Source organism: Corvus kubaryi, unplaced genomic scaffold (assembly GCF_017639235.1).
Source record: "Corvus kubaryi isolate FWS band 111438036 unplaced genomic scaffold, C.kubaryi_AGA036_p1.0 137, whole genome shotgun sequence".
Taxonomy (NCBI): Eukaryota; Metazoa; Chordata; class Aves; order Passeriformes; family Corvidae; genus Corvus; species Corvus kubaryi.
Genome location: NW_024580671.1, coordinates 19,151,129 through 19,177,374, shown reverse-complemented (window position 1 = coordinate 19,177,374; position 26,246 = coordinate 19,151,129). Strand labels below are relative to the sequence as shown.

The 26,246-nt window shown below is 39.5% G+C and overlaps 1 protein-coding gene across 2 annotated transcripts in view; it reads left to right on the top strand.

The window, feature by feature from the left end:
* The first annotated feature begins 1,140 nt into the window (after positions 1-1,140).
* ASZ1 (ankyrin repeat, SAM and basic leucine zipper domain containing 1) overlaps positions 1,141-26,246 on the top strand; it is a 37,302-nt gene continuing 12,196 nt past the window's right edge. Inside the window, exons 1-9 of one of the 2 annotated variants that reach the window (XM_042018088.1) lie at positions 1,141-1,326; positions 2,903-2,996; positions 8,137-8,259; positions 11,210-11,321; positions 19,004-19,115; positions 19,352-19,486; positions 21,814-21,926; positions 24,342-24,417; positions 24,777-24,833. In XM_042018088.1, the coding sequence (XP_041874022.1) occupies positions 1,222-1,326; positions 2,903-2,996; positions 8,137-8,259; positions 11,210-11,321; positions 19,004-19,115; positions 19,352-19,486; positions 21,814-21,926; positions 24,342-24,417; positions 24,777-24,833 (927 nt within the window). In that variant the 5' untranslated portion in view covers positions 1,141-1,221. Of the gene's footprint in view, positions 1,327-2,899; positions 2,997-8,136; positions 8,260-11,209; positions 11,322-19,003; positions 19,116-19,351; positions 19,487-21,813; positions 21,927-24,341; positions 24,418-24,776; positions 24,834-26,246 lie in introns of both variants that reach the window. The other variant, XM_042018087.1, reaches the window with a different exon arrangement.

Genomic DNA, 26,246 nt, shown 5'->3' with positions numbered 1-26,246 from the left:
GTTTCTCTCATGGGAATTCATTTAACATGTTCACCTACTTCTTACAGCAGAGTTCCTTGTTGTTAATAATCTTTCATTATACTTTAATGCAAACAGGCTGTTATATTTAACAGACAAGCAAATAAAATCCAGAAAATGCAGCTATTAAAAATTTCAATTTTGAATTGAAATACGCAGACCACGCAGGTCTGCAATAAGTGCAATTTTTATAGCACTTAGCATGTTCTGAGCATAACCCTAGCTAACCTGCAAATCCCAACATGGTAAAAGTTGCCTTATACATTGCATTGCATCAAGAAACAAAACAAAAGTGACACAATAAAAATTAACTCAATAAATAAGAAAACTTTCACGGACACTTTCTGATCAAGGGTATCTTTTCTTTAAAATTAACTTCCCAAAATTACATTTTTACAGTGCCATGGGCACAAGGACTACACTTACCATTTTGTACTCTTCTCCAAGACCACACTCCTCTTCTGTGAGTGGATGCTGAATTTCGTTTCAGCCTGGGGCAAGGTCTGAGATGAGCTCAAAGAGCAATATTGCCTGTGGATGAAACACAGAACGTCGTTCCTCATTTGTTCTTCAAAGCATACACGCGAACCTCGTAATAGATGAGATATTACTGTCTGTCATTAGAAAGAACTCTAACCACAGTTCTGAAAGTAATGCCCCATGCAGCCAGGCTGGAGGTCGAAAGTCTGGCTCATTGTGCGCGGCTGCTCTTCAGCTTTCCCACGCGAGTGTCCCCACCGCGGGCTCGGGCTATGTGACACTGCGTGTGCCCACGTGTAAGTGACGCCACTGACTGCTGCTAGCTGAGGTGGCGTGGAAAGAGCATGTTAACGACGTCAGCAATTAAAGAGAGAAAGCCGTATCTTTTACCTTGACTCCACACGTATACATCAGCCACATATCTAAAGACAACTTCACACATGGCTGTGCTGCGTCTCCCAGCACCCACACAGCAGCGGAGCCACGAGTGCGCCGTGTCACAGCCCCACGTGCTTACAGTACCACTGCCAGGGATCCCTGGTACCCGGCACCGTGACGCCACAGCCAGCACGGCGCAGCCCTCCCCCTCCCCTCCCCAGCCACAGCTGCCCGCCCACGGCGCTCCCTGAGGGGCGGGGCGTGGGCACGCGGGAAAGCGGGAAAGCGGCCGCCTCAGCCGCGTGACCCGCCCGCCCTGAGGCGACGCGGGCGGGAAGGGCCGGCATGGCCGCGGTGGTGTGCGCGTCCCGCGTCGTGGCGGGTGGCGACGAGGGCAGCGATAGCGACGATGGCGACTGGGACATTGGCGTCGTGCGGCAGGAGCCGCAGGTGAGGCTGAGCCTCTCTGCGCCTGGCGCCCACCAGCCGTGGCCGGGCGGCTCGGGGTGGGGGGCGGCCTCGGCTTGAAACCGTGAGGGGAGCGGAGCGCAGTGGGTCTCAGAGGAGGATGCGGCTGCTGCTTCCTCTTAGGCTCTTTCCCACCAGGGTAATGCTGGTGTGCCCCCAATCCAGTAAATGAAACCTGAATTGTAGGGGCTTATCTTCTTGCATGAACCCTCAATATTTATTTTAAAGGACTTTCTCCCCGTGACTAGCAGACCCTAGTCCTAATCATATTTCAGCATGAGAGTAAATTTGAAAGTGGCCAGAGGCCCGTAAGGCTGTTTTATATCTTAAATCTCTTGAGAATGTTTCTTGCTAACTTGAAGATTTCAGTAGTGTTACTGCATCTTACAGGTGTGAAGTACCCATTAGTGTGAGGTAGGTGCTGTGAGGCCTTTTAAGTGTGGGTTTGTCTCATGACCAGAATTGAAAAATGGAAGTATAACTGAGTTCTTGAAGTCTCAGGCTAAAGGTTATAGCCAGTGTTTTAGGGGCCTTGATCTTTAAATAGAGGTTCCTATCCAAAGATGTGCCTTATTTGAAAATTGTTGTCTGAGTAGAATAAAAATAGGGCTAAATTGTTCTACTGACTGTTTCTCACCTTGGTTCTCTAGACACTTTTGTTAGTTTTTACAGAAGTTATTGGAAAGATGCGGTACAATGTGCTGTAAAAATTGTGTATTTCTAAGTTTTAATGTTGGGAATTAAAAACTTATGACAAAAGACAACTTTGTTTCATACCTACTTCTGTCTCTAAGGAAACTAGTGAATAATCAATCCTCTGCTTACCACTGTATGTAAATGTTTAGTAGACTTGAGATAGCTCCAGCAGCAATCTTCAGCTGCATCTGAAGCTTTAATAGAGAACAAATCTATGATGCTTTTGAAAAGAACTTCAATTGGGCAACTGTCTGATGCATAAACTAATCTTTTGGTCAGTGCGTTTTTCAGCCAGAACGTTTATGGTGCAGCACTACAAATGCCTCTGTCACCACAGAATTAGGATGACAGAGGAACTGTAACTCTTCACAGCAGTGGACTTGTGCGGCTAGGCCAGACAGCTGGTCACTGAGGTCCCTTGACTCAAGCTCAAACTTTCATATTGATAGTTGTATTTTTTAACGTTGTACTTCACAATTTGTGAAATGTACAAAAAAAAAAAGGTACTTAAATGCATTGCAAAGTTTTTCTAGTGTCATAAGATGAAAAAGAATCTTAATTGAAATCAAATTACGGGAAGAAAAATTGAGAGCAGTGTGGGAGGATGGCAGGTCTGTTGAGAAAGAAGATATTTCCATTTTCAGAGAATGGAACCTCTCAGAAAAATTGATTTTAAACCTTAGGCTTTATAGTAGACCCTGAACAGATCTACAGAGATGGAAGAACAAAAGTTTTACCTTGCTCTTTCCTTTGTGCTATGTCCTTTCAGAGATTATTAGTGCTTTTGTACTGAAACGAAGCTATATTGTTTTTGCCTTGAAACAGTCTCCAGGTTTTGACTTAATTTCTCTTTATCTAGCAGTTGGATCAAATGTTGCAGATGGACAAGAATAAGGCATTAAAGAAGGCTCTATTTCATGGTGATGTGTCATTAATTGAAGAACTCTTAAACTCGGGTGAGGAAAGTTGGTTACAAAGTTGAATATTTTTAATTTCACTCTGCAAGAATACTAACCATTCTCATTTAAAATAAGACTTTATATCCTTTACTGGAAACATTCACATATTCCTACATAGACTCAACACATTATTTTGAAAGATTAAATTACTTTTTGAATGACTCAGATTCAGTATTCCAGCCCATTCCTTCTAATTTATGTTTCTTTTGTTAGTCAGGAGCCCTGAAAATTGAGAAAACTATAATGTTTCAGCTATGAAATAAGGTGTTTCTTTATTTTCAGATGCATCTTTAACATGCAAATAGCAATTACAAACACTGAATTGGGGGGGGAGTTCAGAAGATGGTCTTTGGTGTTAAAGGTTGTACAGAGTGGGGTAAGAAGGGGAGGCTAGCCTTTTTTATTGTAATGTTCCCCCAGTTTGGAAATTCCTTTTCTTTTTTTTTTTTTTTTTCCCCCTCCCCTTCACAGCACTGTTAAGTTTCTGGTATGTGCCCTATGTAATACTGCTGTCCTGGCAACATGAGCTGAACAAAGATTTTGTGATTCTGAAAGGTCTAGCAGGCTTTATGTGGCATTTGTCACTAAAAAGTAGTCTGTTTTAACACTGAAAGCCTTTTTCCCTGCTCTATTACTCCGTATTTGTCTTTAATGTGTTTGTTAATCAGTGTTAGGAAGATTGGATCACTTACTGAAGCATCCAGGGCAATCAGAAACTGCATAGCTGAGTTGACCTGCCTAGTGATAATTGTCAGGAAGTTCTGCTTCAGCAAGCAAGGAGAATATAGTAAACAAGAGCTTGTTCTCTGAGGAAAATTTGTCTTAGGAAAGAAAGTAGTTTCTTGGTTAGCAATGGGCTTTTCTGAGTTTAGAAACAATGACATTATTTGCCCTTTTAGAAGCCAACTGTTTCTCACCACAATGGGGGAATGGTTTTCCTTTTAAATTAAGCAAAACTATTGCATGGACTGCAACACAAGAAGTGCAGTACAAGAGTGAAATATATCTGTCTTGCTTTGAGAAAATATGTTCTTATTTATGGGTAGAGTTTTTAGTGATGCCTGTGCATCAGATTGCTCAACTGTTTTGCTACACCATCCATTTTTAATTGTACTGCAGTCAAACAGCAATATTTCACTTTCTGTGCTGATGCCTGCTACGCAGTGGACAGTTCTGTGCTGTTGGAAGATGATAATAGGTTTCTGTAAGAGCATAGCTTCAGGCTGAGAATTCACGTAGTCTAGTTTCCTGTCTCCTGAAATGAACAAGGCGGTATTATAAAAGAATATATAATTTTCTTAAAATGGGATCAGTAGTAAATTCTGACCCATCCAGTACTGTTCTGCAAAGCAGTAGAACACAGTGCCTATCACAGAGGTCTTTCTGAAGAAAGGTAACATTGTCCTTCAGAGGATCTCTGCTCTGATTAAATCTTTGTCCCCAGAATTACCTTTAATGTATTTTTGGTGGAGCTTGTAGGAGGCTCGCTACCAGCAGTCAGCCAAACTCAAGATTTGTGTTGGAGGTGGATTTCCTAGCAACAGCTGGGGCTATTCCTATAGGTAGAGTGAGACCATGTTGTCTTCTGGCTTGGTTAGGTGTTGCTTTAGTATTTTTGATGCTGAGGCAGTTTTACAGAGTTCCTTTAGGAGATGGATAAGCACAGTGGTTTTCCTTACCACTTCTGTTAAATGGCAACTTAGGAAAAAGTTTCTGAAGTACATGTCACAAAAAGTAATGCAAGCAACTAGCGCCTTTAAAGATGACTTGGACATTTTGGTCTGCTTTAGGAGTAAAATACTTGACACCATGTAATTCATGTGTTCCTTTTCCTAAAATGGAATTAAAAGTTATGACCTCATGACATTTTATTCTGACTAAAGATATAACTAGAATAAAATCCTCTGTTTTCCTTCAACAGTTTGTTCCATTTATATCTTTGAATGAGTGCTGGAGCTCATCTCATCTCATCTTTTGTGAGCCAGTTCAGGGAATTAAAAGTAGTAGTAAACTACAGTAATGGGAGGATGCTTAGTGTGTGAGAATTAATTTCTCAGCCAGTTTAGGACTCTGAACCCTGAGTCAGGTGACCACCGTAGCTGGCCCAGCAGAGGGAGACATTAGCAGCTCTAATACGGCTCAGCTTTAAGGTAATGTGGGAACAGACCTAAGTGCTGACAGACTTAAAAGAAATCAATACTTCTACTAGAGAAAAGTTTTAGAAAATCAAGCATTTTAGAACTTCTCCTCAGGTAAGTGGTGTCGGAATGTGAATGGATTCCAATACTAGGAGCTGTTCTTAAACTGAAGGAAAGTCCAGACCTCATATTTTTGGTGTCAAACATGGAATTATTTAGCAGAGTTACATTTTTCTCTATAAAAACAGCCTTTCTACCATAGCTATTATTAGCCACAGTCAAGAAAGTACCTGAAAGGGATATGGGAGAAACAGTAATACTCACAAAAAGAATGTAATTCTTCCTTTGCTGTTCTTTTGCTTCACTATTATTCATATTCTTCACATAGTTTCTGCTGTAGAGCTTGTCTGTGGCCAGAATGTATTTCTCCCCTTTGCTGCTTAAATAGGAAGATATTTATCTGTAACTCAGATTGTAAGGAAGAATGTTGCATCTGGTTTGTCTCCTAGCTGTAATTTGTGAGGCCATGTAACTGAAAAGCTCCTCTGCTCATACCTACAGAGGAACACAGATAATGGCAGGTGGGGGAGCCCAAATAATACCCTGGTCCAGCTCCTCCAGGCCCATCGTGGAAGCCAGTAGCCTATCACAGGCCCACCTCTACAGTCTCAGAGAAGCAGAGAAGCCCATGGGCAGGCAAATTACAGACTCGGAGCAAGGGACTCCCAGAGCTGTAGTACAAGGTCCTTGTGCCTGGGGGCCAAGCAACTGTAGAGACAGGAATGAGTGAAAGCTGTGCCAGTCACAGGAGTGGGACCAGAGGTCAGAGGCCCATGTGTCTGTGATGCCAGCAGCTGGAGGGGATAGATGACAGGATGATACTGGTGCTGCTGTGTTCATAAGAGTGCTCTGTTTGTGTTGATCACTGTGGCCAGTGGGATGTGTGGGGGTGTGTGTGCCTGTGTGCCTGCTGGGAGTACACGCTCAGCATCAATACGGGTTGGACCTGGGGTTGCGGAGCTGCAGCAGTCTCACTTCTCTCTGGCTGTTGGATCTGGCCTGATTTTTCACTAAAAAGTTTTTTCTGGGCTTCACTGTTTTATAGGATTTCTTAAGGGCCATTTTAAATGCTGAACTAACACTGCTTATTTCAATAACAGCTCATGTAGTGAACTATTGAGTAGTCACCAAGGTGAGACATTTCTGGTTCAATCAACAACTCCTATAACCATACAGCCAAGAAGCCACATGACTTTTCCTGTTTCAGTTGTCCTTTCTTTGTCTTCCTCTGGGATTACAGCTTGTTTGTATTGGGACTGTCACACTGAGTGGTACTTCAAGGCAGTCATTACCAAGATGGTAGGAGACTGCGCAGGACAAACAACATATTGCCAGATAGACCATTCTACTTCTAGAATTTAGAAAAAGCACCAGCATCATGGCAGATACTGGCTGCTATGCATGTAAAGAAAGCATTGAGGGAAATGCCGTCTCAAGAGTTTTAATAAGTCTCCATATAACTGCCAAATAGGTCATTTGTCGCTATTGTTCTGATATGTATTAAAGTGAGAAGCTCTAGATGGGAGCTGTAGTTACATGGACTGCTTTTCTTCTTATGAGGAAAAGAGACTTTTTAAGGGTGACAGGGTGACAGGTTTTGGCTTTTTTTTCTTACTAGTATACTTCAGTGGGCTGTTGAATATCAGACTTGGTAGATTCTTGAAGTGACTACAAGGAGATTCTGATATGACTGCTAAGGAGCATTTGCTGGCTCCCCTTGTAGAACGTATATGGGCTTTAATAAAAAGTTTTGTACACTGCAGACAGGCCAGTGTGCTGTGACATTAACTGCAGCTAGAATGTATACGTTGCTAAGGAGATTTGATTGTAAATTTTGTGGCTTGCAGGTGTTAGAATGCTTCAACACATGGCTTTCATTGAATTGCTACCTCTTTGTTGATTCTACAATTCTAGTGATCTTAAGAAATTAAAGAATCAATCTAAGAGCAGTGACCTGTTAGTCCCTCAGCTTTAATGATTTTATATTGCTACACTGAACACATCTTTGACATAGTACCAAGACAGGGAAAATACACGTTTTGCATGAAAAAGTATGCATGTAGCTTAACTGTCACAAATTTCTTAGGATAGTTCTGGGGGTTTTTTCAGAATATTTTTTCCTAAAGAAATATCTTTGATTATCCATAGTCACCGTAGGACTAATATGGAACCAGCTGATGGAACCTTTTCTAGAGGAAGCAATATTTGTTGAAGGATTAAAAAATGCATAGAGGTTTTTATTAGAAAGCTGTCAGATGAGTATCTCAGTCTGGTACTTGGTTCTTGGTGCATTTGGGAGGGCTGGGCTGTCTGGCATTCTTCTAGCCATTTTAGTCGTTCTGGCTTTTGTAAAGAGTAACAAACAATTCTGGTGATTGTGTTTGAACCTTGCATAGTCTCCTATTTCTCCTTTTTAATGAGATAATATTTTGTTAGTACCCAACGCAAATCTGCTAGCTAACTGTCTTGCAGGACAGAGAATAAACGGAGCTGTGAAGCAGGAAACCCTAGACATTGCAATCCTAATTGTCTGGCAAGCAGTTGGCTTCCCCAGCAGTTCTCTTGGCTTGGCAAGAGTTGAAATTTTTCATTTTGATTGAAGAAAGCTATTGCAGAAAGTAGAGAAAACAGATTCTGTGTGCTTATGTGAAATTACTTTTGCAGCTAAATGTTTGAGGTTTTTTAATGTAGTCTTTCTGTGGTACTTAACTCCTTGGATTGAGAACTGGACTTCATTTAAGTCAGTTTGAAAAGTTGTTTTCTAATGTTCTAAATAAAGATGTATTAAAAGAAAGAAAATGCCCTAAGAGATTTTTCTCCCTTGTACTAAATGCAAACAGGGTGTAACCTTTGTAATGATACATATTGAGAGTAAGTGTTATAAAAAGCATGTCTGTTTTGATGCAGTTTTATGATATTAATTTCTTAAATTTTGACAGGAATCAGCATAGAAACTAACTTTCAGTTTGGATGGACTCCCCTGATGTGTGCAGCCAGTGTGGCTAACTTTGCAATAGTACGTCTTCTTCTGGACAGAGGTGCTAATGCATGTTTTGAAATAGGTAAGATGGGAATGAAAAATACTGGCTGGTAGTGCTTGGTACCAGACATTGTCGCTACCCTTATTCTCTTGTTTGCATATGTAGGAAAAGCAAAAGTTCACAGTGGAACTGGGACCTGGTCTATCTTTCACAGTTTTGAAGGAAAAGTAGTAGTTTTGAAGTAAAAATTGTGTACTTGGAATTTATTTGGAATCAGTTGATGCGTTTTCTTGTTCTTTATCTCTCAAGTCCATTTTCCCCCACACCTCCCAAACCCCAAATACTTTTTTAAAAAGTGTTTGGAAGTACTTGCTCAAAAATTGTAGTATAAAGTTGTACAGGTAAAACTTCCTTTGTTTGATCCTGTTATGAACTATGTACATGCAGAAACCAGATTCCATCTCAAACAACATGAATAGCTTTCCAGTCCGTGGGAAACTCATGTGGACTTCTCTAAAACTAGAGTGCAATTTTTCTATTTTCTATTAAGAAAACTGTTCTTCAGTGTGTGACTAGATCATCTTTTTCTGTAGGAGTTCAGTGTAGCTTCTAAGTAGTATCAGTTCCTCTGTCAATTTTTATGGCCTAATAACAACACTTTTTCTACTTAAATTGTGGTTATTTTCAAACTCTTCCATTGCATTGGAATGTTTATCCCACAATACTGCCAAGTACATAAAAGCAGTGATCATATTTTCCAGTAAGTTGCCAGTATTTGCCATAGTAGTAGACTGAAAGGCAGATGGTACAAATCTAGCTCTGAAAATTTTCTCTAACCTTTTAGCAGTTGATCAGAGTGTGAGATTAGAGTAGATTGCCTGCACCAAAAGCAATTGTGCCTTCTTCTAATCACTGTCCTTGTAGCCAGTTTTGGAGAACTTCTGTGTGTCTGCCTACAGCTCATACCTGCTCCTTGTTTATGGCTGCAGAAAGCTATAAATGGGGCAAAACCTGCTATGGGCAATGGTTTAGGCTGACCAGGTAACCAAATGCATGGCATTTTTCATTTGTGTGACCAACTGTCATTGCCCAAAGTGGCACCTTGCTAGGATTAGGTTTCTTGGCTTGTTTCCCTGTTAGACTGTGTAGGGAAACTGTAACTACGGAGTACTGTCCAGCCAGGAGCAGTCTTGTAAGTCGTTGATTTGGGTCAGGCCCCATGTGTTCAGTAAAGCTGTGCTATCCTAAGGGGGTACTAAATCTCACCAGTCCTCCTGCTCTTTTTTACGTCAGCATGCAGTCATACAAGTGATCCTATAATAATTAGCCTTTAACGCTTATAATCCTAATAAATAGCTATACTGTTAATCATCTTGAGTCACTCTTCAGTCATTCTTTATAAGTAGTTACTTAATTTTACTCTTTTTGGTAGTTGACAAGAACTAATATATCATATGATGGGCTCAAAATGTTGCATCCTTGGGGGATAATTTCACCAGATCTGCTGGGTTTTTCGTCTGGTGTGAACATAAACATCTTTTTTGCAGTCTTTTAGCAGTTTTTCTCTGCAAAAGAGAAATCTAAGAATTCCAAGGTGTTTCTTCCCTTTTGTCTCTTGCTCACATGTATGAGCTATAGGTAGGCTAACAGAAATTAATTTCCCACTCTGTATCACTACCTGAGATACTACAGTATATATACATATATATATATAAATACAAATATAACTGCAGGTTCCTCCCAGATATTTAACAGTGCTTTATTTAAAATCCTGCCATCTTCCCATTCATGTTCTAGTTGATAACCAGGTTAAACATTTTGAGTAAATATTTGTCAGCATATCAAGTAATTTCTTCAAGAGGCAGTTGAAAATTAAAAGATGGTATATTAAAAAACCAAGTGAATTCAAATGCAGAGCTATGTTGTAGAGGTGGAGGGCAAGAAGTGGTGAGAGCAGTGGTGGTAAAGTACGTAACAAACTTTTCGTGTTTACATATAATGAAATCTGACCTCATTAAAGAATGAAGATGTTAATTATACAATTCAAAAATTTCTACAAGAAAATTAGAAAATACGTTGGAACTCTTGATAGGATATGAAGTAAGTACAGCTATTATTATACTTCTTAAATGGATGAAGGCATGCTGGAGCTTGTGAACAAGATTGTGCAATAAACAAAATGGGCAGTTACTCAAATAGCAGTGTTCTAAATGACACTGGGGCCAAATAACTTGCTAAGGTCTTTAAAGTGTTATGTTTCCCATATGGAAACCATAGTAATCATGGGAAAGGAGGTCTCCTGTGTTCTGTGGGCAAACAGCAGTTGTACATTTTTGATTTGTGAGGTAGGGTGGCATGTAACACCCAGCTGGTTGCAGAGCTGGAGTAGTAAATATGCTGGTATTCTTACCTACTGTGTAGATGCTCTTTAAATCTACATCTAAACCAATACTTTTAATACTCCTCCTGCCACTACTGGACCATAGTAAGTTAATAAATTTAATTCTTCCTCCTTAAGACCTATCATAAAGCCCTTTTCCTTGAACTGTCCTTTGTATGGGCCTCTGTTCTCCCCAGAACTGGTGTCCTATGTGTTTATAATACAGTGCATATACCTTTTTCTATCCATTGCAGTTAACTTCCTGTCAGCAGTTACTTCCTTTTACTGGAGGGGAGGAACAGGGAGTGGATCTACTGGTGTGGAATGCGTTTTGAGAAATTAGGATCTTTAGTTGAACTCCTTTAGTTTTGGGGTACTTTCAAAGTATTCTAAACTTCAGTAGGAATAGATGCTTTACCACTGTGTTTCACTCACATCTTTCTGAGTATCTCCTCAGGTGCCTTTGTCTTAGCTGATCATTCTAGTGATTTTCACAGACAGGAAAACAAGATTGTTAGCCATTTCCAAATATCATGGAGTGTCAACCTGATTAACAACTCTAGCAAATATAAAGACTTATAAAGGAACTTCTGAATTAGCATGGTAGTTACATTTACATATATAATTCTCTAACTGCAAATTTCCAAACAGATAAATACACTGTGTTGATGGCAGCATGTACTGCACAAGCTTCTGAGGAGAACATCTTGAACACTGTGGAACTGCTTCTATCAAGGAATGCTGACCCTAACCTTACTTGCAGGTATCGAAAAACCCCCCATGTGTGAACACAGTACAAAATATAGTATTATTATACAGAGACACGTTTATAGATGTAGCTGTTGTTGGTGATTAAGATGAAGTGTACATACTTCTTGTCATTTCACTGCTGTTTGTATAAGAAAAGATTAGTGCTCGGATACTTACATCTCTTAGTACAGTTGTTAATCTGAGTAAGTAAGACTGTGATCAGCTTTATCAAATTTTAAGTTTGTTCTTCAACTGAACAGAATATAAATTAATCTTAATTATTCATTTGACTGAAGTATAAGAGCAAGAAATATGTCCTCTGCCTTTCCTAAATCATATTGCCTCTTCTGCATAAAAATGGAAGTTAAATTCTTTATTTAAATTCATGTCCTACTTTCGAGCTTTTTGTGGATATCTGGCTATATTCTTTTCACAGAGTGCTTCCTGTGGATAACAAAATTCTGTGAATAAAATATATTTATTCCACTGCAATCTGGAATAATTCTGATTAAGAGATTAAGCTTCTTTTAGAAACAAGTAATAACATACTTCTTCAATTACAACTTTGTGTCTGAGCGGTTTGAAGCAGTGCATTGTGAGATGTCTGTAGTTGCGCAGTCTGATGAAATGTTTCATTTTACATCAAAAAGAAATCAATTGTGGACTGACCCTAGGATAAACTATTTTGCCTCTGCTAAAAAAAAATGCTATTTAGGTCAACTGGTTTTTCAACTAACTGAATTTTTTTATACCACACCTCTTTCATCACATTACCTGGGATATATAGAGTGAGTAGCTCTGTAAAAAGAATAGAATTGGAGGCCTTTGGTTTTCCTTAGTAGAACTCAACTATTCAAGGCCCTGAACCTCACTGTGAGCATAGTACTGGTAGACAAGGAGGAAACAGAGTTCTGCTGAAGTGCAACTGATGTCTGGTACCAAATTTAAGTGCCATTCTTTTATTTTTACCAGAGAGACTAGAAATTGTTCATGAGAGAAGAGAAAGCTACATACTCTGAAATAATTATATGTTGTTGTTGTCAGATAGCTGGGTGTTAGAATAAACAATCTGCTTTAATAAATAGGGGAACTATTAACTGTGTCTTGGGCGTTGAAAATGTAAGCGAGAGTGCAAAGCTGCACATTTTCATTTGGACAGGCTTTTGGCTAAACTTTGGGGGAAAAGAAAGTATGAATGCTGACACAAGGTAGGAATTCTAATTTTTAAATTTTATTTATAAACTTAGAGTATGTTTTGCATAGTTGATCTTTATATACAAATATTTATTTACTATCTTTTTGTGTCCTTAGACCTTGTGCTAACATGAGTTATTCATGCATCCAGAAGATACAGTTGTGGCTTTTTCACTTTTGCAGTAGTAGTCTTTCTCAAATGAAAAGATAAATTAAGTGGCAATCAGAAATGTCATATTTGTGCCAAATAAAAGCAGAGACTTAAAAAATCCTGACCCTGTCATCTCAAATCTTCAAGCTGCCTTTATGCCTTTCCAGTATTTGACATCTGTGCATGCCACTCCATTATTGGGTCTGCTGAGGCAGCAGCTGCTGTTTCTCATGGATTTCTAGCTCTGTGTTCAGAAATGAGAATGAAACACAATAAAATGCCTTATGTGACGATAAGGGATCAAACAGCCCCTCTCTGTGGCACTGCAGTCCCTTTTCACCTGTTTCGTTAGAGCGAGCAGGATGTTCTGTGGGAGCGATCAGAACTCTCAGTGAGTTGAGAGTATTGTGAAAGTACTCCCTGTGTGATCAGCTTTCCGCAGGTGTTAAGAAGTAAGATTCTCATTATTTGGCTTTCTCAGCGTGTAAGAACCAGGATGATGCTAGGAAGCTTCTCTTTTGTCCACCAACCACTGGAATGTGTGTGACTGCAAAGTAGAATACTTAATGTTCATGTAAGGCGGGGTTTAATGTTTATCCTTTCTCTGTTGCACTGTCAGGGCAACCAGTAGGCTCTTCTATTTTATGTGGTCTGGAGGTGATGCACAGAAACTTGGAGGGGGTGGGTCTAATTTGTTAAGTGTGTGTGGAGTAGGGAAGGAGTAGTGGGAAAGAGACTGAATTTTGAAATGCAAAGAAAGAAGGTGAGTTTAGGAATGGGTAGGCAGGTGGTTTCTTTGCAACGGGATACAGTACTGAAAAGAAAGTATTCAGTAGCATAACAGGATATTTTTGCCAAATCAAAATTGGAAACTGAGTACTGGTAGCTGTAAAAACAGTTTTGTTGATGAGAATGTAGTGTATCAAAGCATAAGTGCTAGCTAAAGGGTTTTGAAAGTCAAACAAGTAGAGTAATGGCTAGGTGAAACAAGAAGGCACTGTTCTGAATAGCCAGTATAGAGCTACTATAGCCTGAATGCTTCATTTAAGTGAATGCTACCTTGAGAAATTTGTTTTGCTTATCTCATGTCATTCACCTTCCTCTTGCTCCAAAATGTAAATTATATACTTTATCCCTTTGTAAGGTCTGGAAATCTTTTAAGTAGTGTTTCTTAAAAACCTTTTTTAACCTGCAGTGCCTTCTTAAGGTTATACTAAAGTATGTTTTTCCAGTATTACTTTTATATAGGGTTTCCCACTTCATTTGCCAGAAAATGGGCAAACATTATCTTCTGTTGCTGTGACCACACTGTTGCCGCTTAATTTCTCAGTTCCAGGCTTAATGTGCAGCAGTGGAGTGGTGAAACTGGCTCCAAAAGCTTTGAAGATGCTTCCTGTTTATCTGAAGCACTGTTCAGTTTACAGATCAATAGATTAAAATAGTGTCTTGCAGCATCATTTCCTTGCTTTGGCATCTCAGTAAGACAAGATTGAGACTAAACTCAGGGTAAAATTGTTTTCTACCTGCTGTATTTTTTCTAGTATTATTGATACACTGGTCTAGTTAATAAACATATATCCGGTTATGGGACTTGACTTACAACTTGTCAAGATTGCCAGCTGAAAATACTGAATTTTCTGTAGATGTCTCCCCAGTGGAAAGAAACCTTTGTGCCAATAGGAGACATCTCCTATCCTTCCTCTTAGGAAATTTTCCAGGAAGGTGAACTTCGTCTTGCTTAAGATCATGATCCTAAACATAAGCATGTTTTTTTGTCAAGTGTGATGAATTCTGCACCACAGATTCAGTTTAGTGACAGCTACTCAATACATGTTTCAGTCAGATAGCTTGCCACCTAGGAGATGAAACTTTCTTACCGGTTCTGTCATGGCTCCCGATTATCCAGGGTAGGAGGCTTCAGGGTAGTAGGGCCAATCTGTTTAGCTTGTTTTCTTGTGATTTAAATTTTGCCCCATTTTTTGCACAGAGTGAAGTGAGCCTGTAAGAACTTCTGGTTGTATCTTTGTGTACATGTCACTTACAAAGTTTTGGATGGCCCTAAAAACTGAAAAAGCTTCTGATTTTGTCTTTTTCTCCAGTCTTAATATAAAAGCAGGGAGACTTAGAGCACGAATCTGTGTTAGAGGACATTTACTTTGGATATTAGGAAAAGGGTCTTCTGCCAGAAGGTAGTCAGGCACGGGAACAAGCTTCCCAGGAAAATGGCCATAGCACCAAGTTTGACAGAGGTCAAGAAGCATTTGGACAATGGTCTCAACCATGTGGTGTGATTCTTGGGCTTGTCATGTCCAGGGCCAGGAGTTGGAATTTATAAGCCTTGTGGGTCCCTTCCAACTCAGAATTTTCTGGGATTTTAAAGATAAAAACAAAAATCTCTCTTCATTTGCAGGAGACCCTGCTTCTTATGTAGGTGCTGCAAAGCTGGAAGCAAACATAATTAGATGTTTAATTACTAAATTGCTTCTATGCCTTTTAAGATTTTATTTATTTACTGACTATGACTTGAGTATCATATTCAATATGGACAAATGTCATGTGAATTGTACCATACCAAAGGGCGTAATAATCGGTGTTTGGACAAGAAGGTCATCTGCAAGCCAGACTGCTGAATCACAGTGGTTCCTCAAAATAATGAAAGGATTCTTAAGTTCTTCTGTCTGGATGATTATCACTACACTCTCTATGAACATTTTTAGACTGCACTAAGATGTATCAATACATTTAGTTTCTCTTCAGCTTGAGCAGGAAACAATGGATTTGCCATGTTAAAGCTTGCTGTTGTGGTTGTGGGGGTTCATTGCAGGGTTAGGAAAACAAGGTTTGTTTTACCCAATGCTCTCGTCTCCCTCTTGTGGCCGTACGTGTAAATGGGCTCTGCTTTCATGGCATGGCTCAGGGCACCACCCCCTCACGTGTAGAGGTGCAAATTTTTGCAGCATTGTATGTTTCCATCCTGAAACAGCTTGTAGCCTTTGAAATTAAAACTCAAGCATTAAAATGGCATACTTGCACAATCACATTGATGGACCTTTTAAATGTTGTATTTATTGAGTTTTACTTGCAAATGGAGAAGTTTTTTCAGTGGCTTTAATATCATTGAGTTGTCTTGATTTCAGATATTATGCCTGCAGTACTGTACAGCTGTAACTACAGCATAATCTTTGGAGAAAAAAACTATTCTGTAGCCTCAGGGCTTTTGTTTAGTATTTTTCCTTTGAAGAAGCAGGAAGTAATTGTGAAATAGTATCAAAATTTAAAACAAAAAAGGTTGAGAGCAGGAGAAGTGAAAATGAAATCAGGCATGATTGCACTGGTTTTGCAGTCAAATGTAAATACTTCAAAGATGATGACTTGGGAAGTTTATCAAAGGCTACCTACCACTGAAAAGAACTAAGTGTGGGAGTGAGTGTCCACTTTGGGCAAGTAAGTTTGAATTCTGTTGCTACAAGTTATTAGGATATAATCAGCTTCTGCTCATTCTTTAAAATACAGATATCTGTATATGTCTCTGTGTATCTATCTCTATGGAGACATATAGAGATAGTGAGACACAGATATCAGTTATTAAGTTGAAGAGAGAGATTATTGTTTTTCTCTATTTTTGTAGTAATCTTCATAGGTTCACAGGGTATTTCAGGTCAGAAGGGATTCCAGGAGGTTTCTAGTCCAACTTCTTTAAAGCTACCTCTGTTGTAAAATTGAGTTAGGTTGCCATCTGGTCTAGAAACCCACTAAAGATGGAGACTAAAAAACTTCTCTGTGCAACCAGTTCTGCTGCTTGGCTGTGCCCTGTGGTGGAATGTCTCCTCGCTTTCAGCCAGAACTTCTGCTTTTGTAGTGCTGATGAACTGAATTAGTTCTGGACTGATGTAAGTCTTTTTGTGTCATTACCAGGTTCCTTTACTTTGTTGGTTGTGTGTCTTGAAGGTCTGGTTACCTTTCATTTTGCTTATCTCTGTGTAATTGACCTTTGTAACGTTACTGGATTTCATTCAGTACAATTTTAACTGTGTTTTCATAAGACAAAACATTATCCTTGTATGAATGATCAAAACCAAGGAAAGATGTGCAAAGCCTTAGTTCTAGCAATGCTTTCTGGAAGGAGGCAGGAATTTTAAGGCAGTTGCTTTAAGACATACGCGTTTTGGGATCCCTCTAGTGGTCGATGAACTTAGTATTAAGAAACCCAGTATTGGGAAGAGCAGTCCTCCCCTCAGGTATATCCTAGCAAAATAGAATAATCTTTAGAAAGCAGATTTTTGACATGGAGCTATACATTACAAGCAATACATAATATTTTTCATGAAAAACTATTGCTTTTTAAAATACAGTAGATTTTAATTAAACAACAGTAGTAAAATATTTTAGCTTTAATCTGATTGCTTAGTAGCAACCAGAAACTCCACAATCTTTCTCCTCCAATACTACGTTGTTTTTTTTTTTCCTTAATTCTGCAATCTTATTCCACCAAAGAATGAGTCAGGCATCTGGAAAGATACATTGCCAACAGAAACTTCTGAGTAATATTTCACAATGGCTTAATCTTGTAAACATCTCTAGAAGTGTAAGATCATGTCTTGGTTTGAGACAATTCAAAGGAGAACTCTCTGGAATGAGTCATTTCCTTTAAGGATTCCAACAATCCCTTTCCACCAATAAGAAATTAATACTAATAGATGAAAGTGAAAAAACAATGGTTTATTAACAAACAGTGCTGAAAGGCATGGGGAAAAAGAGTAAGTAACTGCTAGATATCAAACAGCTAGACCTCAGGCCCCACTGGAGCAAAGAGAGACCTGAAATGCTGGAAACTACCCGTTCCCAAAATGGGCCCGGCAGGAGGACTTCTGGCTTTGTAGGACAGAGTGACAAGATGGCATGAGGTCCCTCTCTGGAAGGCAGGACCTCACAGAGCCATTCCAGCAGCAGGCAAAGAGCTTCCCCATGGCAAGACATGGCAGAGTGGGCACAGCAGGTGAAACAGCTGGGCTGGAGCCACTCAGTGCATCCCCTCCCCAACTTGGCATAGTCAACAGCGGCTTGCGCTGGAGCAGGGTGGCTCTGCTCCACTTCTGCCAGTGCAGTGCCCCCCCCCCCCCCATTCCCCCAGTTTCTCAGACAGGCAGCTGCAGAATTCACCCTCAAGGTAGCTCAAAGATCACTACTGCTTCTTCTCTGAGCCAAGGGGAAAAAAAAAAAAAACAAAACCTGAAAGAAAAAACATTACCTGAGCAAAGATCAAGCAGCCAGCGATGCAAATACCACCCTGCAAAGAGCCCCGAGAAACCTTGCTGGAGAGCTTCTAAAAACTCCTGCACAAAAGCAACCTCCGCACATACACACGGGGTCCCCTGCTGCAGGGTCTTAAACATACAGGAACCATTTTGGGGCACAGATGATTATGGGATAATGGGATATCATTATGAATCACCCTAAGACAGATCAGTAGACTGTTGTCCTCATGGTTTTGGGATATAAAAAACGAGAATAATGGGAAGGGTGGTGTCTAAGTACTCCTTCAGCAACTGTAAGAAACAGTAATCTATGTCGGAGAGAAGGTATCAACAGATCCCCTTCACAGAATGATAGAATCAGGAAGATTGGAAGAGACCTTCAAGATCATGTAGTCTTACCATCAACCTGGCGCCACCATAACCACCCATAACCGTATCCCAAAGTGCCACATCTGGACCCTTCTTGGGCACTTCCAGAGACAGTAACTCTACCACCTCCCTGGGCAACTCTTCAAATGCCTAACAACTCGTTCAGTGGAAAAAAAAAATTCTGATATCTAATCTGAACCTTCTCTGGTGCAACTTCTGGGAACAGAAGACAAAAATGGGATAAAGGGCAAAAATATTATGATTGTGTTTAGTTTTAGTACTTGAAAAGTTAAGATCTTCAGTATGATCTGCATATGTAATTCTTAGGCGAAGACTTCTCTTGGGTGTACTCGGGGTGGGGGTGGTCCTGACTGTTGGTAATAGGTGTCTCTGCTATTGCATCATGCCTCTGCACAGCAGTAAGAGCTGTATGACCTGCGATTCTTTTGCTTACACTGATTCCACCAGAGAGGATTTTGCATTTATGAACATAGTTGTTGTTTTAATATTCTTTCTCTTAAGTATTCAGTTGTGATTTATATCTTGCCCTCCATGAAACTGCATATTTTTTCCAAACTTTGGATTGAAATTAATCTGTATGTAGAATGCATCACTTAGGCTGTTTCTTTTAAAACTATTTTTTTAAATGAAAACAGAAGTGTGCCACCTTTTTTTTTCTTTTTACATTTTGACATACTTTTTTTCACCTGGCACCTTTTCTTTCAGGAAACAAATGACTGCACTGATGTATGCAGCTAGAAAAGGCTATGCTCGGGTTGTTGCTTTTCTTGTCGCTCATGGATCACACATAAATGCCCAAGATGAAAATGGATATACAGTAAGTGATTTATTTTGTGTGTTGTATTTAATGATAAAAAAATTGAAGAAGCAAATACCCACTAGCTTGTTTCAAAATACAGCTTTTTGAGAAATATTCCTCAGAATTTTCTGCTTTAACACCACTTTGAGATCCTTTTGCATTAATTGTCTCCAGTTTGGGCTGTGCTTTATGGATTGAAACTATTGGGTTTTGCTCCATATGTAAAATTGGTAAAACAAGGTTGTTCTTTGCAGGCATTAATATGGGCAGCACAGCATGGACATAGAAGTGTAATTTTGAAGTTGCTTGAGCTTGGAGCTGACAAAAATCTACAGACAAAGGATGAAAAAACAGCAGCAGATCTAGCAAAAATCAATAAACATTCAGAGGTATTTCATTTCTCTTAGAAATGCAAATTCTGTGTTTTGCCTCAAAAATATGTTCATTAATTGTATAATTTTCTGTAGAAGTATTACTTTAATAACTACATTATAGCAGCTAGTTGAATACTAGTGCTGTTACATTTATAACAGACTATTTTCTGTTACAGCTTTTCACAGGGCTGTAAAAGCTATATAGTAGTGTTTTGGAAACCTTTTTTTTTATTCTTTCAGAATCATTGGCTTTAGATGAGTATACAAAACAAGGGATTATTCGTGTTTGCAGTGTTGATATGAGAAGTAGAAAAACATGTTGGTTTTTACCTATCTGCCAAAGTACGTGAGAGAATGCAGGTATCAAACTGATTTGTAGAGTATAGTTTCTCATTGAGTTTGGAGGTGAAAAGACTAAATCCAAAAAGAAGAGGAGTTGGTACTGGCTGTTTTCAAAATCTATTCTCCAAAGAAAGGTATAAGATAAGGTAAATTGGCTATCAGATCATGGAAAGGACAGCCGCTAATTATCAATGTAGAGAGCTATTGAAGACAACATGTATTCTCCTAAAATAAATATGTTTACTGCTGTATCAGATGATACATGGTGAATCAGTCAGACCATATTCCTGTGTATTTTGTTTTGAGTTACTCTTACCAATGATGTGGCTTTTTGCAGTGGCTGTTCAAAAATGTATAATTTAGTCTTATGAATTGTAATTTACAGCTTGTTTTTCTTGCCTCTTTTTTTTTTCCCTGCCAGACTCAAGGGCTAGGCAGGAGAAAAAATGATAACTATGCACAGAGCTGTCAGTGGAAACTAGCAAGAGCTGTGTCTGAGGCTCAGTGATCTGCTAGCTCAGGTTACTGAAAAGGGTTACAAATGCTTTCTGCCTTTGATAAACAACTTGTTCAGCAGGTTGCAGCCATATTATCTCATAACATGACTTTCTCTGACATGGAGGGAATACAGGCTCGTCACACTTGAGAGATGGCTCTTGCCTCTTGACCTTTAGTGCTAACTTTCACACAATTGGTGCAAAGTCTTGCAGGTGGTATTGTGATATTTAATGGTCATGAGCTTCTTCCAGCTTCAGGGTCTGCTCTTGAGGCTGTTGACAACCCAAAGGGGCTGTCATATAGACTATGTCTGCAGAAACTCTTTCTGGGACGGAGAATATTTTTCTTTTGTATTATTCAGGATTTGACTGGGAGTTATTTTTTTCCAAACAGCTTGTATGGTGCTGTGTTTTAGGGTTGTGACCAAAAACAGTGTTGATAATACGCTGGGATTTTAGCTATTTCTGAGCAGTGTTTATGCAGAATCAAGGCCATCTTTGTTTCTCATGCTGCTCCCCATCTCTAGCAAGTAGGCTGAGAGTGAGCAAGAGGTTGGGAGGGGGCACAGCTGCTCATTCCAGCTGACACAAGGGGTATTCCATGCCCTGTAGCATCATGCTCAGCAATAAAATTGGGGAGCGGGTGGGCACTGGTCTGCTGGTAGGGAGGTGGTAGGTGCCTGCCTATGCATCACTTAGTTTTTGGGTTTGGTTTTTTTTCCCCTTCACATATCAAGTTGTATTGTCTCAGTCCATGAAAAATTTTCTCACTTTTACCTTTCTCATTCTCCCCCATCCTGCTGGCCTTAGTAGGGGCTTATTTGCCAGCCAGGATCAATCCACGTACTTGTGTATGTATATAAAACTGGCTAGTCACCTGAATTCCAGGCAAGTGGTTTCACCATTCATTTAGCTTTATTGAGGTTCTACTTCTTTTGCTGAATTTTCTTGTAACTATCTCAAAACCCACACAGAGGCAGTTCAATGTCTGGAATCCATCAGTACTGCATAGTGATGCCTAGCAGAGGGCTTCTTCTTTAATCAGTTGAAAGAATCCCTGTCTGTCAGACATAGTTAACTTAGATTGTCAGTTGTAAATTGGTAAGTGTTATGTTTATATGTGCACTGGAAATGAAGACATGAAAAGAGTCATATGCCTTGTGCCCTTTAGAGAATTTATTGCACTGAGTATGTAGAACTCTTGTCTACAAGCGGCAAAAGTGAATGACTGTGTTGATGTTTGGCTTTTTCTGTAGTGGCAGACTTTTTTTTAGACCACGTGATAGACACTGTTGTGCTCTGTGTCAGTTCATCGTTGTGCCAGAATTTGGTTAATTGAGAAACTCGTAGTTTAGTTTCAACTTTTCATTATAGATATATGCTTTAGAGAATTGGCAGGTGTTTCATGCTCCCTGTAAGTAGTAATTGATTGTAATGCTATTCCCATATATTTTTTATGCGTTTTGTGTTTTAATAATAATTAATTCATTTTGGCTCTTCCAGATATTTAGTTTGCTCTCTTTGGCTGCAAATCACTTGCAAGGGAGATACCATAAAACAGTTGAGCACGAGGCTATCTGCAAATTTCTGACAGCTGTCTCTGATCACAGAGTTGGGTAAATACAGTTATAGTGTAATTTTAGCTTATAAACATTCCTAAGAGATTATATTTATTCATATCAATGATTAAGTTGTTCTAATACATAATGTGTCTAGATTGGAGTGCTACCAAGAGTCCACAGTAAGTATATTAATGTACTATCAATTTTACAAGATTGCAAAGTTCCTTGGCAATATAAACAAAGAGCATGCTCATTTCAGCTCTGTTAAGTTCTTATGCTTCCCTGTTGCACACTCCTTGTTCTGTGGTTATCTTTTGATATTAAATATTAATACCAAATTATCATTTTATATGAAATTGTTGATGCTTTCACTGAATGCCTGTTTTCAGCTTCATTGCCACCAAGAAGGGCTATGCCCTTTTCTTTTTTCCTGAATCAATTGGAGTGTCAAAATTAAGTATGAACACCAGTTAAGCTCTGGAAGTTTTGGCAGACTGTGCCCCTGGCCCTGAGGCTTGAAGGTGCCCTGTGCCTGAAATCAGCACCTGCTTCAGCAACTTCAGAGATCCCGGATATGATTTTGTGCAAGAACTTGGCTAAGAAGTCCTCAACAAACCATCCACTTTCATCCTTCAGCTTGAGATGTGTGATCTTAAAAAGACACCTTGCAGTGCCCATAGTCGGTTCTGATTGGTCAGGTTGACCCAGCTTAGCCAGCTCCTTCTGGATTTGGAATGCTCTAGTTTTGTAGCATTAGGCTGGCTGATGGGCTGATGGCAGTTGACAGGGTAATGGTTCACAGTGAAGTAGTCTCAGAGTACTTCAGACAAAGCCTCACCAGATTCTGTTCTTAGAATCCTAGAATCATTTAGGTTGGAAAACACCTCCATCGAGGCCAACCCATGACCTAACACTACCATGTCAACTAACTTAATACTAAGTGCCACATCTAGTCATTTCTTGAACACTTCTAGGAATGGTGACTCGACTGGGCAGCCTGTTCCAATGCTTGACCACCCTTTTAGTGAAGAAATTCCTCCAGATGTCCAACCTGAACCTCCCTTGTGTCAGCTCTCGTCCTGTTGCTAGTTGCCTGGGAGAAGAGACCAGCCCCCACCTGGTCACAGCCTCCTTTTAGGCAGTTGTAGAGTGATAAGGTCTCCCCTGAGGCTCCTTTTCCCCATGCTAAAGAACCCCAGCTCCCTCAGCCTATCCTCACTGGACTCACTCTCTAGACCCTTCACCAGCTCTGTTGCCCTTCTCTGGGCACTCTCTCCAGCCCCTCAATGTCTTTCTTGTAGTGAGGGGCCCAGAACTGGTCACAGAACTTGAGGTGTGGCCTCACCAGTGCTGAGTACAGGGGGACAATCTCTTCCTCTCTGGGCCTGGGCATGCAGCCAGGTTTTAACTGAGCTACCAGCTTCTCCAGGAGAATGCTGTCTGTAGAAGACAGTATTGGAGGATTTACTGAAGTCCGGATAGACAACATCCACAACCTTTCCCTCATCTGCTTGGTGAGTCACCTAGTCTTAAAAGGAGGCTGGTCTAGCAGGACCCGTTGTTCCTAAACCCGTGCTGACTGGGCTTGATTCCCTGGCTGTCCTGTACATGCTGTGTGATGGCACTCAAGATGCTCCTTCAGTTTTTGAAGGGAAGAGGAGGCAGACCTTTATTTCAGGGCCTAAAACAAGACAGAGCAAAGTATGTCATAATTTGGGATTTTGGCCAAAGATTCATTGAGGCAAATGCAGTAGTCCTTCCAGGATTTTGTTGGATTTGCTCTTCAGTTTAATTCTTTTCATTACAGTTCATCTGATTGTTGAAAGCTGTTCAGTTATTTTTCCTCTTACACTTTTATACCCCTTGGTAGAACAGGGAGTCAAAATTGATGTTTTATATTTGTTTATAAATGTTAAACTCTGTACCTGCAGTTCAGTGTTAACTACTTCCTCAGTCTACCTTCTGAACAGTAGTCTTCTGACAAGTTTCTTGATGGAGTAATTTCTGCTATCTTTAATTACAGATGGTCCTGTTTTCTTGATAACCTTTTTTGGCTTAAATGGAACCAGAAGGATACCAGTTGGGAGCTGAATCCAATTAATATGAATGTTATCTGATAAGAATACATACTTACCTTCCTTAACCCCACTTCCACATTTTTCAGGCTTTTGTGACCCAGCTTTAAGGTTCATTTGGAATGTTTTGTGACTTAAAATGACCTTTATGTATGAAAGTCATCCCCTTTAGGCTCAATTCAATTTATTAGACAGAAAAAACATCTATAAATTTTTGATAGATTTAAGTTGTATGCTTATAAGGTACTTCTGTCATCAGCAGGTGTGTGCAACTTCAGGTTGCTCCCAAGCTTTTCTGTAACTTCTGTAACATTTTGTTCTGGACGTCTTTTTTTTTTTTTTTTTTCCAAATTTACACTGTTTTTAACTACAGTCTTATTAATTATCTTTACAGTTCCTATTCGACTTTTGATGATATGGAAGTGTTTTTACATGGTCTTGATCTAGAACACATTAGAGGATTATTGGAGGTAATTTTGTGGTATATCTGCTACCTGTGAAGTAATCAGTGAAAGCAAAATAAACCTACTGCATAATAAAAAGGTTATATCACTATTAATATATTAATTCAAATAAATTTCTTAAACAGAAGCTTATTTATGAAATGGGTAGTTAAACTGCAATGGACTAAGTTGGATTCTTTGATTATGTGCATTAATCACAACACTGGATGTTTCTAAACTAGATGGATCTTTCATTGCTTCAATATTGGTGTTTTGTAGCTGGTTTTGTTCCTGAAAACTGAAGTAAAACAGGGAAGAAAATCAAGTTAAAACTGTTGTATTCTGAAGTTCTTTTTTGATGTCAGAAACCCCTTTGTTTTATACAGGAACAAGATATAACTTTAAGACAACTTCTGACCATGCAAAAAGATGACTTAATACAGGTCAGCTTACTACTTTATAGCTTAATTTAATTTTGTCCTCTTTTTTAGATGTTTTTAATGTCTTAACTTCTCATTATAAATGTCTAACCTTGCAAGAATTCTTTCAGCATCTTCTGCAACTTCTTGAATTTTAATGTTAATATAGACAGGCTTATTCTGAAGTATGTAATTTCACAGATCAGTGATTGATCAGGAACAGGAAATAGTTCCAGTTTATATTTTAGTTGCTACCATTTTTAGTTTTTAATTCTGATTTCTCTGAAAGGAAGTCAGTTTTAGAATTAACAGTAGATAATACTAAACAACTTTTACAGGTGTGGTCCTCCTTTGTGAGGTGGTTATTTTTGTTGGAGAAAGAAGAGCTGTCTTACATTATAGTTGCTTAAATTGTAGAATCTCATATCCCACACACGTTTGTATCCCAAAAAAAAAAAAAAAGGGAAAAAAGAGAAGATTTTGTTTCTTACAGTTCACTGCAGCTGGGAAGGTTGGTCTTTCGCTGTTTGCAAAGGTTGGTCTTTTGACTACGTGATGCATTACTACAAGGCTTCAGTTCTCAGCTGAGATTGGTGGTTGCTTTTCATTAGTCTTTGCTGGAATTTTGCCTGTGGGAAATGAAAGGACTTTGTGCTTACAGGAGGATGCTATGATAAAATGCAATTATAGGAGTCTCATTGGAACAACATAAGTACTTCAGGCTGCGGGATTCTTCTGAGCACTCTGTACTGGGGAGCTTTGGAACCTCTGGTCTGGGATTCCAAAGACGCCTCGTAAAAACAGCCGCTTCAAGACTGCTCCCTGCTACTGGCGCTAGCCATGTCCTTAGTGTCAGCTTTTTTTCTCCTTATCCTGGTACCAGCAAGGTGTGTGTTCTAGCAGCTGGATCCAACGTTGTATTCCTTTAGAGTGGATGTCAGCAAGGATTGTTTTGCTTGACGTTTTGTCTTAAAACTGAGTAGAGTTAATTTTTCTGACAGAACTCACAAGTAATTCTGTATTCTCAGGGGGTGCTCATACAGGGAGCTTTGTCAATGAAGAGATTTTTAAGAGTTCATCTAGGACAAAATATTATAAGGCATGTCAGTGTGTTTTGATATTACTGCTTTTCTGAAGCCTCAGGGTCATTGGACAGCATCCTGGTGTCCTGGGATTTTTAGAACTCTAAAGCTCCTATTGATAGTAGTTTTGTCCTTTAAGGAGATTCTTGTGGATTTGTTCTCATTACTATGTGAGCTGCTGTGTTGGTCATGACTGCAATAAGTGGTAAATCTGTCTGAGTGTATGTTAATAATGATCACTTGCTTTGGTATTGTTGTCATTGCTTGTTTGTGTCCAGGAAACATTGGGGAAAGAGGAGACAATTGTGGACTTCAGTAAATGGCTAAGCTTTATAGTTCCTTCTCCAAAGAGGTG